The sequence below is a fragment of the Leuresthes tenuis genome, unplaced genomic scaffold (genome assembly GCF_036924035.1).
Source record: "Leuresthes tenuis unplaced genomic scaffold, fLeuTen1.0.hap1 SCAF_11, whole genome shotgun sequence".
Taxonomy (NCBI): Eukaryota; Metazoa; Chordata; class Actinopteri; order Atheriniformes; family Atherinopsidae; genus Leuresthes; species Leuresthes tenuis.
Window position 1 is genome coordinate 15,189,215 of NW_027325365.1, and position 14,694 is coordinate 15,203,908.

The 14,694-nt window shown below is 40.3% G+C and overlaps 2 protein-coding genes and 1 pseudogene across 3 annotated transcripts; all 3 read right to left on the reverse strand.

The window, feature by feature from the left end:
- Positions 1–1,341: 1,341 nt before the first annotated feature.
- clp1 (cleavage factor polyribonucleotide kinase subunit 1) lies at positions 1,342–4,849 on the reverse strand. 2 transcript variants are annotated; one of them, XM_072395663.1, is made up of 6 exons: positions 4,754–4,849; positions 3,614–3,888; positions 3,238–3,345; positions 3,028–3,147; positions 2,266–2,403; positions 1,342–2,170 (listed from the first exon to the last, which is right to left on the reverse strand). In XM_072395663.1, the coding sequence occupies exons 2-6, from the start codon at positions 3,884–3,886 to the stop codon at positions 1,484–1,486; spliced, it is 1,326 nt and encodes a 441-aa protein (XP_072251764.1). In that variant the 5' UTR covers positions 3,887–3,888; positions 4,754–4,849; the 3' UTR covers positions 1,342–1,483. The 2 variants fall into 2 exon arrangements, with proteins under 2 accessions (XP_072251764.1, XP_072251763.1); XM_072395662.1 differs by lacking the exon at positions 4,754–4,849 and having other exon boundaries at positions 3,614–3,955.
- A 1,301-nt stretch (positions 4,850–6,150) lies between these two features.
- On the reverse strand, positions 6,151–8,168 carry LOC140318608 (selenoprotein H-like). Its single transcript, XM_072396424.1, has 5 exons — positions 8,119–8,168; positions 7,674–7,794; positions 7,107–7,249; positions 6,656–6,775; positions 6,151–6,570 (listed from the first exon to the last, which is right to left on the reverse strand). Exons 1-4 carry the CDS (start codon positions 8,132–8,134, stop codon positions 6,669–6,671), a joined length of 387 nt encoding a protein of 128 aa, XP_072252525.1. The 5' UTR covers positions 8,135–8,168; the 3' UTR covers positions 6,151–6,570; positions 6,656–6,668.
- Positions 8,169–9,696: 1,528 nt separating this feature from the next.
- Positions 9,697–12,320, reverse strand: LOC140318609 (selenoprotein H-like; annotated as a pseudogene).
- Between the last annotated feature and the right edge of the window lie 2,374 nt (positions 12,321–14,694).

Below are 14,694 nucleotides of genomic sequence, written 5' to 3' on the forward strand. Positions count from 1 at the left end.
AAACCTGCAGGTGGACCGCTTAACTGACAGCATGAGAGGAGTTTAACTTCACAAACAAAAAGAAACATTCCGTATTAAAAGTTTTGGTCAAATCAAATCCTCCCAAACATGGCGGCAGAAACACCTGCAGGCATATTGCTTTGTGTCTCTTCTTTACATTTTTGGGACAATGATTTTGATATCTAATCAAAATGATATAAACTAATACTTAAAAATGTGCCTGTGATCCATCTACAAATATCAAATTTGATAAATCCTGATTAAATGTAACCCGTTATGACCACCATATTGCTTAGCATTGGACAATCAAAGATTTTGTTTTGAATACTCAAGAGGGTCACATGACACACTTTGGGGGGGGGGATAAAAAGGCACAAACTAACAGCAAAAAACTTGGTGAGAAATTCAACATAAGTCTACTGTCTCATTATCCCAAGGTGCCACGATATTCCAAAACTACAACTGACCCGGTGTGTCAGGAGGCACCTCGAGTCATGGCAAAGGTGAAAACTTATGGCACAAAGCCACCACTGAAGGAGATTTCACATTATTGACGTATCAATATGAGACCGTGAAATACCCAAAGACTACGCCTTATGGATACTTAGAATGAGTGTGACATATGAGCCATATATGGTTATCGTGGCTCAGTTGCCAAGTGTCTATGGAACTGAACAACAGAATCAAGACAACAAAAAAGAGAAGATAGAGTGAGAATGGTGTCTTTTTTTTTCTTCTAAACTAATCAGAGGTCAGGCTCACTGTCACAGACTGTTGAGTTTTGTGCATCACACAGTTTTATCAGCCAGTAATACTATATGCTGATAGGTTGCGTCCAGCTCGTCTTGCTGGTATTCCATTCGCACTTGAAAAAATAAGACATGTGAATAATGCGGAAACCTAAAACAACATAATGGTATAAAGACTATCCTCTGAGCTGGCAGGTGTTAACAAAACAAACATCAATCAGCTCCTACTGTAGTGCCCACAAACAGTTAAGAGTCAGGCTGTCACCCACAGGTTAGTGTCCTTTGACTTACTTTGGTCAAAACAGACACAGAGACACCAGGATGTGAAAAGCAGAGGGAGGACATGCCGCTTTACATGCTCAAAACACCATAAAGTGAGGCTTTTAGGAAAACCTACCAAAAGTTTTTGGTTTAGCCTGGAAGTTAAGTTATGTAAGGTCAATTTTTTTAGGTGGGGGTTATATTTGAATTAAAATGAAGACCAGCTCACAAATGTAAAAGTCGGATAAGCTGCTTTTGGAGAGGAAGTCAGTAAGATTAACACACTTAGACTTTTTAGTATTAAAAATTTATTACACAAGAGACATACGTCAATGTTTATAAAACAGATTATCAAGAAAAACCCTCCTGGACAGCAAGAAACATATTTACCAAATATGAAACAAAATCGAGTGGGACTGCTCCCGAACAAGATTCCCCACTTCTTCCCAAGTTCTCTTTCCCCGGATGCTGCTTCACTTCATGTCCATGAAGCGGATGTCCATGATAAGCAGAGTGTGTCTGGGCAGTGGTCTGGGTGCTGGTGACAGCACTTTCAGCACCTGTGTCTGAGTATCTACAAAAGTTACCACAATAAAGCCACAAACCGGGCTCTCTACAATACTCTTTCTCGCACCGTCATCCCCATCGTCGACGCTGCTCACGCTCAGCACGTGATATGTCAGATCTCTCCCGGGTGTCACGGGCACTAATTTTAGCTGCGTATCATCCTGAGACATTCCCAGAGGCAAGCACGAGTCCGGGATAGATGGTGCCCCGATTTTGTAGATGCGGACGTCTGAGAAGCGCACTTCAAAAGAGAACGGGTAGTAAGACACTCCACGGAAGCCATAGAAATACTCGCGGATCTTCTCATCCCGGGAATCCCTCCGGCACTCCTTGGAGCGCTCGACCACTCCCCCGGACTTTGGTAGGAGAACAACTCGCACAAAGTGAGGAAGGTCTCGCTTCAGCTCGTTGTAGAGCCTCTCGTGGTCCAGCACCAGCACCACATCGACCTGGAAGGTAGAGGCACAGTGGACCAGGGCCTGGTATCCAGAACCCTTCACCCAGCCACAGGTGTTGATGATACAGCCTCCCACGCTGGCTTTCCTGTTCACCTCACAGCGCTGGGAAAACACTTCGGCCAGGCACGACGTCAGCTACATTTCACGAGCAAAGTGGCAGAAAACACCAATAAAACCCATGGCAAGGGATAAAATTGTTATTTGTAATGATTGTTTTATCTTGTCCTCACCTTGTTGTACAGTTTGATGTTTGTCCCTGGGGTAGTAGAGCCAAAGTGGTAGACCAAAGGTGCCTGGACCGAGAAACCCTCCTCCACGTCTGCCGGGCGCTCAATGCACAGTGCTGACACCGTCCCTGGTACAGAAACCTGATAGAGCACAAAAACGCTTTACACTTTTCTGATAAATCTTAAGCATTTGTCTTCTATAAACAGATGTTGTGTAGTTTCACTTTCCATAAATGCAAGAGGAGTCTGTTGGCATGATGTAAAACAAAGTCGTGACATACAGCATGTACCGTTTTCCTCATTTCTGTAGTCTGGTTCAATATCTATTCAGGGTTTTCTCTGACTCGGCCCCTCACCACTCTCCTTCTCTGACACACAAACGTCGCCTCCCCTCTTAATACACGGACACCGAATTAAGACACGGTATTGCACAACAGGAACATTTGCTGGATTACACTGTCACAGGAACTTTTTTCAGACCATTAGCATATTACTCTAAAACAGCGCCTCAATTTAACATTTTAAGGACATACGGCTGGCAACTCGAATGCAGCGAGTTCGGTGATTGTCAGAATAAACGAGGTAATAAACAGGCCGATGACACGGTGAATAGAAGTGAGTGAGAGAAAAAAACTTTCTAAATTAAATTAAATCTGTACCTTCCATCGCAATGAAAATAACAAAAGGTAAATGGCAAAGTACCAGACCAGCACACAAATAATCTGATTCTGTGGGAAATTATAGTATTATCGTAATTCATTTTACCCCACTCTGTCCAACATCCAGCTCCACTAGTGTTGGTCTCCTACCGACCCTCACTGCATAGTTAAGAAGCATCCGACACACCGTCGACTTCCCCACATCTGTAGGTCCCACCACCATCACCTAAAGGACAATTGATTAGTCAGTATGAATACAAAATGTTTTTAATAACAATCTTAACCAGAGAAGCAGTAGCTGCTTATTAAAACTCACCCGTGGCCCTCTCTCATTGTCCCGCTCTGCTTGTTTCCTCATCTGTTCCAGGGCAGCGTGTGTGTTCAGGTAGAGCAGCATTGGAGTATCCTTGGACACATAAGCCACCTGTGGTGATGACAAAAGACACATAGGTTTTTTGAGCATTATATTCATTAAGAGAAACATACATATAATGTTTATTCTATTCCTGGATTGTAGTCCAATCTGAATCCATTCGGATTACTGTAAAAGAAAATGTTGTAAATATTGCATTTTATGTTAAAACAAAACTGATGCAGCCAAAAAACTTCTCAATAAATACTGTTATCTACTCTTAAAACAAATCTGTATTTATTCACAAATCTGTACTGAGTCTCTTATCCATAGTTCTCACCTCTGGTTTGCCAAAAAGATTCACACAGCAACCTTGCCAGGTGAAAACAGCTATCTTGGACCCAGGTCCAAATGTGTACTTCTTGTTGCGGTTCAGCTCGCAGCCAAACACTTCGGCCATTCCCGTGAGGAGTTCAAGCTCGACTTGCTCTGCTGTGTCTCCCGCTTCCACCTCAAACCGAAGCTCAGTCTCTTTCTCCAGGTCAAACCTGGTGCACATCTTCCCGGATGCTGGGGCATCTTCACTCGCCTTTTCCACACCCTCCGTCGCCATGACTGACAAGGTAAATTGTGGCAACGGCATTATAGTGGGTAGAAAATGCTATCTGCTTTTACAGAGTTACAATAGCACATTAAACATTGACACAATGTGAAAAACACCTGAAGAAGCACAAAAATCACCAACATAATAAAACATTTCTGCTACTGACAAAACCTGAATAATAGCTGTACAATATCATCTGAAAACACTGACTGACAAGGTTTTTCAATTACTATTCTTTTTTTTTTCTTCCCTGGTGGCATGGGTAAATTCCAAGGGGACGTTCTCCAGATTCATTTGACTCAAATTGTAAAAGAGTAGTTCAGGGGGCATACAACATCATCTACAAATTGCACATAAATGGTGAAACATGACAGGTCTGGATACCTTACAGCCCAAGATTATGGCTTTGGAGTAACCAAACAATCAAATATCAAAATTATAAACTAACTAATCAAACGATTATGTAGTTTCTATGAACAAAACTAAAACTAAACAGTCTTCTCATCTTTGCGTGAAAGGAGAGATGATAAGGAGAGATTTTCCGGTAAATTGCTGTATGTAAGCAGTTAACACAGCAGTATTGTAAACATTGGCAACTTTGAGTTCAGATAATATAATTACAAGGCTCAGGGATTCTTAGTAGCACGAAATTATTTAGACTGATGATTCACGGTGCTTTTGAAGAAAACCAAGAAAAAAAACACTATTTTGACAAGCAAGCAGCTAGCAGGTGGTGGCTAATATAGCGTTACAACCTTGAGCAAATCCGGAATAACTGCCCACACATGACTACTTTGCCCACACATCCAACAAAAGTCTCCCACTCTGTCAGGAGAGAACGTATAAGTTGATTGTGTTCAGATTTATAACGCTTACCGGCTACTTTTCAAGTCCTAATGGAGAAAAAGGTCTCTTCTCAAGAGGAAACGTCGCTGTCTTGTCGCGTGATGATGAGGTCTTTTTCTTCTTTGATGTTTTTCAACGACACTTTGCATCCGTGAGTTGCAATACTGCCACCTGCTGGATTTAAGTATGTCCTCGTAACCTTCTTATCGGCCCAGTTATTGTAAATCAAGTAAATCCAATTAATTATGTTGTCATATGTCCTCTTCAGCCCGAGTTCGGAATACTTTTAAGATATTACATTTCACAGAAGGATATTTACCGTCTGATATGAAGAGTGCCATTTAAATTGCTATAGTCTATTGGTAATCTTTTTTTCTTATTGACCACCTCCTTTTTTCAAATTTCTCAACCTGTATCATTCTCAACATAATTTGTTTTGTATGGGATACAAATGATTCCATACACCACATGCTGGCGACTAATAAAACGACCTGATTCAATGCTGTGAAGCGCAGATACTGAGTCAGCGTTTATGAGCCCTTGTTGAAGGCTATTTTCAGCCATCAGTCCTCCACATGCTGATAAAGCTCAATGAATCTATCCCCTTATTTCTCGTCCTCGTTTCAAGTAGATGTAGTTCAAGTAGCAGTCTGGTGACTGCTCTCATTTGTTAGTGAAATCTTGTACATACAAAAAAAAATGCATGTAATCCCTGTACAAACCTCTCCCTGTGCTTGTAACATTGCTGAACTTCCATTTTTTTGCCTCTTTCAGTGCTTAAGAGTCACTTGTTCAGAGCACAGCTCTCAGTAGATGTGCTGCTCTCACAGGTAACAACGCACTTGAAAAAAAATAAAATCCAATGAACACTCATTTGTTCTGATACTTCCATCAATATAATCCTCATCCAACCAGAACTGGTTCTTGTCCTTTTTTTTTTTTTCTTTCTTCTATCTCCACGTGAGCCTCCCGAGTATCTTTGTCAAATGGCTTTGTGTGCTTACCCATTGATTAATCCAGTACGTGAGCATCAGCTGTTTCCCACTAAAAACATAAAGTAGTATTGGTTTTGGCTCAGTTTCTAGAGTCAGCATTGGCGTCATTTTCACTGGATGTCAAAAAACGCCAAAACCCATTCCATGGCTGCTTAGCCATTCACCACAGACGGACACGTTTATGACTAATCCAGACATAATACCGTAGCTTTGGTGCTTTTCTCTCAGTTTGTCTAAAACATGAATGTAATCAGCAAAAACAACAACTTCCTACTTGTGGATTACGTCTGTACAACACCCGACTCTTATTTTTTTCTTAGAAAATTTCAAACCCTCAATTCAATTTCCCAACATTGTTTGTTTTGCTTATTTAAAGGAACTGGGACGAATTAAACTCTGAGCCATCAGCTCTCAAAAAGGTTTAACTGGAGGTTGTAAAGTCAACTCTTTAATGACATCTCAAACACTGTATTGTCTCAGACTTGTGAAACGCACCACAAAGGTTTTGAGCACATCACAAGAAAAATAAAAAGAAGAATTCGTACAAATTGAATTAGAAAAGTAGAACACATAAGTAGTTAACCCTCAAAATGAAAAAAAAAAAAAGAAAAGAAAAAAAACACTAAACATTTGAGAAATGATTCAGGAAAATACTTTAAAAAAGACAACAACAACCACAGGAGTCTGGATGTGAGATAAGTTTTAGCTCAGAGACGCTCCAGTAGGTGTCACCATGTATCCAGAAGATGTCATCAGCTGGAGCCTGACTCATCAGAGGAGTGACTGAGAACATCTCCTTGGTCACTCTTCATCATTTTTTGCTTCCATCAGTCACATCTCCTGGATGCTCGGCTGCACAAAGGACAGGAGAGACTCTGTTCAACGGCACAAGTTTCAGGGTGCTAAAGCACCTAAAACAAGCACAACTTTGACAAACCTTCACTGAGCGTCTATTCGGCCTTCAGAGCTTCCTGCAGAGCAGCAACTACGACATCAGGCTGAGGAAATTTCAGCTTTCTGGGCGGACCCTTTTTTATTCCCGTCCACAGAGATGTTCCTTTAATGATGAGACAAAAGAAAAATGCCTTATTTTGTTTTATAAGAACAGTAATGAAAGTAATAAGGGATATTTAAGTCCCGTGGTCATCTTGAATAACTGGGGCAATGTTTCTACCATCAGAGATAAACAGCATGCAATGAATTAAAATTAAACTCTACTGGGTGTGGGGCAAGAAGAGGCTAGAAGAACATACAACTTTTGCTCTTTTGAAGTTTAGCAGCCAAAAACAAAAGTGTAACATTCCAATAAGGAGTAGGAAATGACCATCTTTCCTTGGGGACACCAAATGGCCAAATTATCCTCGGATTTGCCATCTCATCCTCCTCACCTTTGCCTCCATCCAGCAGAGTGATCTCGAAGCTTTGCCTCCGGGGTTTCTCGGGGTTAAGGACCACAGTCAGTTCAGGGCGGGCAGCCAGGAGGGCAGCTTTCACCTCCTCAGCATTACGCCGGTACACCTGTCAGCTTTTACTGCCAGACGTAAGAGATCAACCATCAGGAATCGTGACTGTTTCTCATAAAAGGTAAAAAAACTTATATTAACACAACACACTTTTTCTTTGTGTATTTTACATTATTGCTGCCAAACAACCAACCAAACATGGTAATTTAACAGGTTGTCGTTGCTTTCTCTTAGTTACCAAACAGTTTTTCATTATTCAAATGAAAAGACAATAAAGTCCTCTTATAACAGAGTTGCAGCGACACAAATCTGCACAGAAATGTATGCATTATAATAAAGTATGTGCTATTTCACATAATTTTATATGAACACTTAAATGATTAATACTAGCTGCAGTAATACAACTGCATCGACTCAAATCAAGCAATAAGTAAAACTTTTTTTTCTTAAATTGAGTACTTGCTTTAACTCTGATTAGGATGAACTACTAACCAGTGTTCAATGGCCACCTTTAGGCCGTCCTGGCCGCTCTCCTCCTCCACCTTTTCCTTCTTCCCCTCCGCTGATGTTTTCTCCACCTCGGCCTCCGCTTTGCGCTTCGTCCCTCGACGGCCTGAGCACACGAGTTGTTAAGGGTTTGTTACATGGCCAGACAGGAGTGAAATGCATGTTCACTATCGGTGTTCCTGCAGTGTTTATGGTGTGGTCAGGTAAAGCATGGTGTCAGCTACATGGAACCATAGCAGAAACATTTTCCAGTAAATACACCCCTCAACTATCTGCCTTGACGCTAGCTAACGTGAAAGTAAAACAGTCAATATAACAAGAGGCATAAAACACTTTTCATGTGCAGTTTCTTGAACCAACACACGTCATAGCTTAATAACGTGGATAAATAATGCAGTTTTTCCAAACTTTGCAAGCATCACACACCCACCTGCTTTGGGCGCCATTGTTGTTACAAAGCATTCGCGCGCATGCCGACCGTACCAATACTCTTTAAGAGGTGGGGGGATTTTAGTTTCATGGGCGAAACCACTATTAGAATCGACGGAAATTTGGTTTCTTCTGAACAACACAAATTAAACTTCAGTTTGTTTTTATCTGTACAACACTTGTCCTACAAGCCGAATGAAGCACAAAGTGTTTTACACAGTAACAAGAGGCAAGTAGCGACATTTAAAAAGAATATGTAAACCACCGCTGTGCTCCGGCTCTAACTCACCTCAGTTCAGAGCACTAAATACAATCAAAAAGTTTTTAAAAAACGAAAAAAAGAAAACCCGTACTTTAGATAGATCTATCTATGTACTGTATTTCAAATACTTAATCCAAGTGGAACAGGATGGAATAAGTTTTTATTAGTTACACTTTCAAATCGAATTATCCATTTGGCAAAATGTAATGTCAGCTGCTTAAACTAGTTGCTTTTCCTAATATGATAACATCATTTTGGTTACATGTCACGTGGAGCTACCCATCTCGGTCCATGACTGCATGATAATATAGTTTATTTGTTCATTTTAAGAGACTGTTGATAGTTTTCTTTTCAGAATCGCAGCGCTAAAGCTTGGAACTTGGATGCTACACCAAATAAATGTCTTTAAAACACCGTAGCGCCTGTTCATATCACTCCAAATATCATTATTTGTTGTTGTATAAATTGGGACTGTCACTGAATGATATCTATGAATACTCATTTTTCACAATACTGTGTTTCTGAACTACATTTGTTTTAAAAAGAAAAAAACAGGGAAGGCTTTCTCTTGTTTGTGCTGAATGGTTACAGGCGCTGATTTACACATTTCTCACGAAGACAAAATCTTTGGGGAGCGAGTCTGTGAATTCATCTAATTCACACAAAACTCCACATCCCAAAAGACCATTAGTAACAATTTTTGTTTTACAAAAATTGTGTAAAATCTGCTTGTTCTCCTCCAACAAGGACAGATTTATAAGCAGTATTTACATGTTCATCCATAGTCTCCACTCCCCACACCAGTGACCACAGCCCTTTTCTTCTCCTTCATACGTCCTGCTTTTTTCTTTACGCCAGCTGTATTCTCTGAAAGCAGTCTGATGACTGCTCCCATTTGTTAGTGAATTCTTGTACATACAAAAAACTGCATGTAATCCCTGTACAAACCTCTCCCTGTGCTTGTAACATTGCTGAACTTCCATTTTTTTTGCCTCTTTCAGTGCTTAAGAGTCACTTGTTCAGAGCAGAGCTCTCAGTAGATGTGCTGGTCTCACAGGTAACAACGCACTTGAAAAAAAGATTAAATCCAATGAACATTCATTTGTTCTGATACTTCCATCTCCTTCATCATCATCATCCAACCAGAACTGGTTCTTGTGTACCCCCCCAACTCCCCAATGTTGTGTTTGTCTTGCTTATTTAAAGGAACTGGGACGAATTAAACTCTGAGCCATCAGCTCTCAAAAAGGTTTAACTGGAGGTTGTAAAGTCAACTCTTTAATGACATTATTATCTCAGAGACTTGTGAAACGCACCACAAAGGTTTTGAGCACATCACAAGAAAAATAAAAAGAATTCATACAAATTGAATTAGAAAAGTAGAACACTATAAAATGTACATTTAGACATTTTACCCCTCAAAATGAGAAGAAAAGATGAAAGATGTGCGCGTATGTGTAAAAAGGCCCAATTTCCTGTAAAACCCATGACACAAGGCACAGCTTGGCTGAAGATTAAAAAAAGGAAACGAAAAGAAATCCATTGCTGTGAAACAGATATAAAAACCCACCAAACATTTGAGAAATGATTCAGGAAACACTTTAAAAAAGACAACAACAACCACAGGAATGTGGATGTGAGAGAAGTTTTAGCTCAGAGACGCTCCAGTAGGTGTCACCATGTATCCAGAAGATGTCATCAGCTGGAGCCTGACTCATCAGAGGAGTGACTGAGAACATCTCCTTGGTCACTCTTCATCATTTTTTGCTTCCATCAGTCACATCTCCTGGATGCTCGGCTGCACAAAGGACAGGAGAGACTCTGTTCAACGGCACAAGTTTCAGGGTGCTAAAGCACCTAAAACAAGCACAACTTTGACAAACCTTCACTGAGCGTCTATTCGGCCTTCAGAGCTTCCTGCAGAGCAGCAACTACGACATCAGGCTGAGGAAACCTCAGCCGAGCCGGCGGACCCTTTTTTATTCCCGTCCACAGAGATGTTCCTTTAATGATGAGACAAAAGAAAACTGCCTTATTTTGTTTGTTTTATAGGAACAGTAATGAAAGTAATGAGTGTTAAATATGTTTGTGTAAAAATATTTAACTGACAGCAGTAAGACTTTCAGAAAAACTTTCAATTCACAGGATGATACTGGCCCTGAAAACTAAAACATTCAAATTAAATGATCATGCATGTTAAAACAATACCTAAAAGTTTCTGGGGATTATCCTGTGCTTCAGGTGATCTCCAACACCTTTTTGGCTGTTTAAGCAGCAACAATACGGACCGTTTTTAAAAAGGTGGCTTTATTTTAAGTAAAAGTTATAACTGAGATTGTCCAAAGCAAGTCCCGTGGTCATTTAGAGTAACTGGGGCAATGTTTCTACCATCAGAGATAAACAGCATGCAATGAGTGAAAATTAAACTCTACTGGGGCAAGAAGAGGCTAGAAGAACATCCAGCTTTTACTCTGTTGAAGTTTAGCAGCCAAAAACAAAAGTGTAACATTCACAAAACTGAAAGGAGTAGGAAATGATCGTCTTTCCTTGGGGACATCAAATGGCCAAATTATCCTCGGATTTGCCGTCTCATCCTCCTCACCTTTGCCTCCATCCAGCAGAGTGATCTCGAAGCTGTACTTCCGGGGTTTCTCGGGGTTAAGGACCACAGTCAGTTCAGGGCGGGCAGCCAGGAGGGCAGCTTTCACCTCCTCAGCATTACGCCGGTACACCCATCAGCTTTTACTGCCAGATATAAGAGATCAACCATCATCTGCGATGGCTATTCAGCCATCAGGAAGCGTGACTGTTTCTCATAAGGTAAAAAAAAAATATATTCACACAACACACTTTTTCTTTGTGTATTTTACATTATTGCTGCCAAACACCAACCAAACATGGTCATTTAACACGTTTTTGTTATTACAACATAACGTCCGATTCCACTTTTGGTGAACCTGAGGATTTATTTCTTTTTAACACTGGAGCATCAGCCTATCTCGATACAAAACCCTGTGTGTATCATACAATGAACAGGAAAAAAAAAGCCCACATCGGTTATGACAATATGAGCCCACACACACACATCCAGGACTGTTGCTACTTGTGCAATACCAACATACAGTTAAAAGCCTGTTGGCACTATTTGCCGTTGCTTTCTCTTAGTTACCAAACAGTTTTTCATTATTGAAATGAAAAGACAATAAATTCCTCTTATAACAGAGTTGCAGCGACACAAATCTGCACAGAAATGTATGCATTATAATAAAGTATGTGCTATTTCATATCATTAATATTTTTACACTTAAATTATTAATACGAGCTGCAGTAATAAAACTGCATCGACTCAAATCAAGCAATAAGTAAAACCTTTTTTTCTTAAATTGAGTACTTGCTTTAACTCTGATTAGGATGAACTACTAACCAGTGTTCAATGGCCACCTTTAGGCCGTCCTGGCCGCTCTCCTCCTCCTCCTTTTCCTTCTTCCCCTCCGCTGATGTTTTCTCCACCTCGGCCTCCGCTTTGCGCTTCGTCCCTCGACGGCCTGAGCACACGAGTTGTTAAGGGTTTGTTACATGGCCAGACAGGAGTGAAATGCATGTTCACTATCGGTGTTCCTGCAGTGTTTATGGTGTGGTCAGGTAAAGCATGGTGTCAGCTACATGGAACCATAGCAGAAACATTTTCCAGGAAATACACCCCTCAACTATCTGCATTGACGCTAGCTAACGTGAAAGTAAAACAGTCAATATAACAAGAGGCATAAAAAACTTTTCATGTGCAGTTTCTTGAACCAACACACGTCATAGCTTAATAACGTGGATATATAATGCAGTTTTTCCAAACTTTGCAAGCATCACACACCCACCTGCTTTGGGCGCCATTGTTGTTACAAAGCATTCGCGCACATGCCGACCGTACCAACACTCTTTATGAGGTGGGGGGGATTTTAGTTTCATGGGCGAAATCACTAGAAAGGACGGAAGTTTGGTTTCTTCAGTTTGTTTTTATCTGTACAACACACAATGAAGCACAAAGTGTTTTATCTATCTATCTATCTATCTATCTATCTATCTATCTATCTATCTATCTATCTATCTATCTATCTATCTATCTATCTATCTATCTATCTATCTATCTATCTATCTATCTATCTATCTATCTATCTATCTATCTATCTATCTATCTATCTATCTATCTATCTACTTAATCCAAGTGGAACAGGATGGAATAAGTGTTTATTAGTTACACTTTCAAATTCATTCATTCATTCATTTGGCAAAATGTAATCTCGGCTGCTTAAACTAGTTGCTACCCATCTCGGTCCATGACTGCATGATAATATAGTTTATTTGTTCATTTTAAGAGACTGTTGATAGTCTTCTTTTCAGAATCGCAGCGCTAAAGCTTGGAACTTGGATGCTACACCAAATGAATGTCTTTAAAACACTGTAGCGTCTGTTTATATCACTCCAAATATCATTATTTGTTGTTGTATGAATTGGAACTGTCACTGAATTATTTCTATGAATACACTTTTTCACAATACTGTGTTACTGAACTACATTTGTTTTTAAAAGAAAAAAAACAGGGAAGGCTTTCTCTTCTTTGTGCTGAATGGTTACAGGCGCTGATTTACACATTTCTCACAAAGGCAAAATCTTTGGGAGCGAGTCTGTGAATTAATCTAATTCACACGAAACTCTACATCCCAAAAGACCATTAGTAACAATTTTTGTTTTGTAAAAATTGTGTAAAATCTGCTAGTTCCCCTACAACAAGGACAGATTTATAAGCAATCTTTACAATTGTATCATATTTGATCAAAATCCTGCCTGCAATGAACACATTTAACCACGGCTGTCACAAACACATTTGACACAGAGGATGTGTTGGGACCTTTGGTGTGTGTCATCCCATCCTAGATGGACTAACAGATAAATCCTCTTAGCTGTGTATTGTCCTCTAAAAACAGTTGGACAGATGAATGCAGATCCAAAGAGATGCGCTCCCATATTCTTTAATCATTTCCCTAATCCCCAAATCTGGGCTTTGTGTTTGAAAGAAGGGTTTCCAAAAAAAGCAACAGGAAAGTGGGAGAAAGCCCCACAGAGTGACAGACAGATTTGTTTGAGTACTCCAACGTCAAGAGCAAAGATGGCGTTATTAAAATAGCAATCCATATGTGGATGTGGCAGCCTCTTATTTGGGCATAAAACTTTGTTATTTTATCAGAAGACGTCACAAGTTGCGTCTGTGCCAGAAAAATTGAACCTCCCAGCGCGAGGCAGAATGGCTGAGTCACAACCGCTCATCTAATCATTGTTCTTTTGTTAAGAACAAACTCAATACTCACACTTCCGTGGGGCTTCGTCACTTCCACTCTTGCTCTACTTGTCATATTATTAGCTAAATCTTAAAGCTAAATACTTTCTGAATCACAACAAGCAAATAAATACAACAAATCTCCAGTGTTTCTTTGACTCCCAGTCTGTCTTTGCGGTCTGTTGCAGCGTATTTTTAGCTATGTGCGTAAACCTTCAGGGGAGCAGACGGACCGCCGGTCAGATGTACCCTCTCCTCACCCTGCTTTCCTCTTTTAAATCTGTGTGACTCAAGAGCGGATGCACGCGTTTGTCTGCTTCCACATATGGACGATGCCAATGCAAATGCTCACTGCTTATGGATATGTCTCTGTGCAAACGTGCAGAGGAGCTTAGCAAGAAAGAGGATGCAGGGCTGCTCAGCTGGTATGTATATACGTAGTACGGTCCAATCCGGTTTTGGATTTAAGGACCTGGCCCCTACATACTTTAAAAACACTTACACTGTCTGTTGCCTCAGTGTAAAACAAGTTTTTCATCTGTTTGGAAAATGTGTTAGTCTTGCTCAATATGGTACTGATGCAGTTGCCTTTGATTTGATGGATGTGCCTAAATGCAGGCTAAAAAGTAAAGGCGATCAAGCTTTTGCAGTGGTTTCCCCTGAGCTGTGGAATGGGTTACCGCTGCATATCCGGCCGTCAGAAACTCTGGACATTTTTAAATCCTCTCTTAAAACACACCTTTCCTCCCAGGCTTTCAGACCTGGGTGAAAGGAATGCTGTCTTTGTGTGTCGATTGCATGTCTTTGTTAAATTTATCTTTTGGATTTTCTTAAATAAACGTGACCTTGACCTTGATAGTATGTTTGTCTCTAGTACAGTGTTGTGTGTGAGCAGAAATAATTGTGGTTCTGAAATGAGCTCACAATCAAATCTGTTGTCTATATGTGGGTCTGTCTTGCTGGTAGAACGTTTTGGAGCTTCAAAGTAG